The sequence below is a fragment of the Echinops telfairi genome, unplaced genomic scaffold (assembly GCF_000313985.2).
Source record: "Echinops telfairi isolate 266 unplaced genomic scaffold, ASM31398v2 ScPeMD7_7424;HRSCAF=8462, whole genome shotgun sequence".
NCBI classification, from domain to species: domain Eukaryota; kingdom Metazoa; phylum Chordata; class Mammalia; order Afrosoricida; family Tenrecidae; genus Echinops; species Echinops telfairi.
In genome coordinates, this window is record NW_022111324.1 from 32880171 (window position 1) to 32882963 (window position 2793).

Here is a 2793-nt window from a genome sequence, read left to right on the forward strand (position 1 = left end):
AGAAACAGGTAGTTTCGAACTGCTGAAGTGTCAGTTAGCAGCCCAATTTACAATCCACTAATCAGGACTCCTAATCAAATTATTAGAATTGTATAGTTTCCACCCAATGTGTAATATATGATGCACAAAGCAATAAACAACTCTTTCAGTCTTAGAAGATTCTTTGTTTATTTGGGGAAAAAATCCAACATTTCATAAGGAGAAAAAAAAGGAACTTTTGTGGCCCAGTGGTTCGAATAGCTGCTCTATGAGATTGATATGTGGAAGTCTGCTTCCAGAAAGATTTCTGGCTTTGAGAAGCCCATGAGCAGTTGCCCCCTCTGAGTGGAATCTACTAGTGGCAGTGAGCTAGGTCTTCATTAGCACAGAAAGGTGTAATATTATTCAGTCATTTAAAAAAATAAAAATGCACTCTACCCCTTCTGTACAGAATTCTAATGGAAATTAAAATTTTCATTGACGATCAAGAAGAATAATGCATAAAAAATTCTTTGAAAATTGCCTTCCAGAGCAAAGAATATGTTTTTCTATAAGAAATTAAGGTATGTTGGTGAGCTAGACATAGAACATCTAAATACCTAGAATAAGAAAAAGCTATACTATATTTGAAAATTGTGTTGCTTTAGAATATCTATATTGACATTTATCTTAGGCAGACATAAAAATAAGTGGTTTTAATAGTACTTTTCCAGAAAGTATCATTAAGAAGTACTAAACTGGAAGTACATTAAGCATTCATTTATTTGGGTCTTTGACAAAGACAAGATTATAATAAAATAAGCCTTAGTCACTTCTGTGTCAACAACTGATTGACACAGGGGTGTGATGATGTACAGGTGACCATGGTCTGATTGCATTTCCTGAGGCATTAAAAGAAGGGACAGACTCTTGAGAATCAGATGGAATTCTCTTCCATCCAGATTACATGGTCTCACCATCTCAGTGTGTTTGATATGATTAGACACATTCCTAAATATGTTTCTATGAATGGTACTCTGTCATAGTCAGGTAAAGAAATGCGTAACACTGAGTGAAAAACTTGTCAGATACTTCACAAGTGCCTTTTTGTAGATATTAATCCCTTCAAATAACGTAGTACATTGTATAAAATCATAATCCTGCTTATAGATATAGTGAATTTTGCATTCTTTATTAAGAGCTTAGAATTTATGTTCATATAGTACCTAATCACAGCAAGTAGCATACTTTAACTGTCTGGAGGTTTATAAATCTCATATCACCCTATATGGTCTCTTGAGGAAAAACAAAAATAGTGTCCTTGCATTTTCAATGAATTAGGAATACATAAGGAATATATATACATATATATCTCCAATATACTAGAGAAATAAGCTCAAAAGATTCTAATTAAATACACAGTGATTTGAGAAAATATGCATTTCAATAATCATCATAACTTTTTATAAATTTGTGAGTTGTAACATTTTTCTTCCTTCTTTTACTGGGTGGATATTCCTGAAATAATACTAGGTATAGTTGAGTCACATGATTGATTTGATTTGCAATTGCTGACTATACATATTTAATCTTTAGATTATTCAGAAATCAAAAACTATTACTTTACATTGAGCAATTACTTTGTAATTGCTGTAAAACTTTTGAACTATACTAGAAAATAACAGTGCATATAGACTTTGTAGTATGCATATTTAGATAAATTCAATAACATAGATGTATTGTGGAAATGTTACAACCTTGAGCCTTTGAAGAATATATCTACCAATCTGTGATAAGTATTCTTTATTCAATATAATATGAATATGTTTAGTACCCTTAAAAAATAGTGACAGTCACTTTGACCATTTGCCTTGAAAAATACTTAAAGTCCTTTTTGAAAAAGAAAATTAGGAATGTTAATTTTCAACTTGAGCAGTTAAGTATTAGACCATCAAGGTTATGCATGCACTAATATATATGGTAGACAGCTGTTTATTGTACGAGTCAATGAATTGATTGCTAGAGAAAAATGAACAAAACACTTCACAATCTGCCTTTGCTATCATGGAGTTTACAATAAACACCGATATTAAATTATAATACTGTTAAATGTTATGAAACTGACATTTACTGTGACTGCGTATCATAGCAATGAACGCTCATACTGATTTTGGTGAAACAAAACTCCCTGTAGTGATGCTGTGAATTGTATGCTAGGACTCTTGGGGCACCCTGTTTGTAACTTCCACCTAACTCCTTTTTCCTTATGGATCAGGGTAAGGGAAGGTGGAGTAAGGTGCTGATGGAATTATATTATTCAGCTGTAAGTGATTATTAACAAGGTTAATTATAATTGTAAAACCTTAGAACTCGCTTTCCATCTCCAGCCACTACTGGGAGAGGAGCTGCCACTGCCATGTCAGTCCATCTGCAATGGATGGTCGGGCGAAAATGCTCCAGTTTCCTGATCAAGAGGAATGAGCATATTCACAGCATCAAGCCCAATAACCTGAACTGCGTCAGCACCTTGCTCGACAACAAGCTGCTTCACCCCAAGACCAGGGGCTTCCAGCCTGCTGCTGATGGCAAGGGGCTGATGGTGGTCCTGAAGCCAAGGCAGAGATGATGAGCAAACCATGAGAAAACTGGGTGGTCTTGTTCATGTCCAGTGAGGGCCAGCACACAGTCTTTTTAAGCAAGGACAAGGGATCAAGCTGGTCCCAGGGCCTAGCTTGTGATGCCCTCAATTGTCTTTGATCAAGAAACAATAATAACCATAGATTCCCTCAGCCTTCCTCTCACTGCCTTGAATACTCTGACACCCCTTCCTTTTTT

The 2793-nt window shown here is 35.2% G+C and overlaps 1 protein-coding gene across 1 annotated transcript; it reads left to right on the forward strand.

The window, feature by feature from the left end:
* The first annotated feature begins 2374 nt into the window (after positions 1-2374).
* On the forward strand, positions 2375-2584 carry LOC101643409 (60S ribosomal protein L28-like). The gene has a single exon (XM_045297992.1). The coding sequence runs from the start codon at positions 2375-2377 to the stop codon at positions 2582-2584; it is 210 nt and encodes a 69-aa protein (XP_045153927.1).
* Positions 2585-2793: the final 209 nt, after the last annotated feature.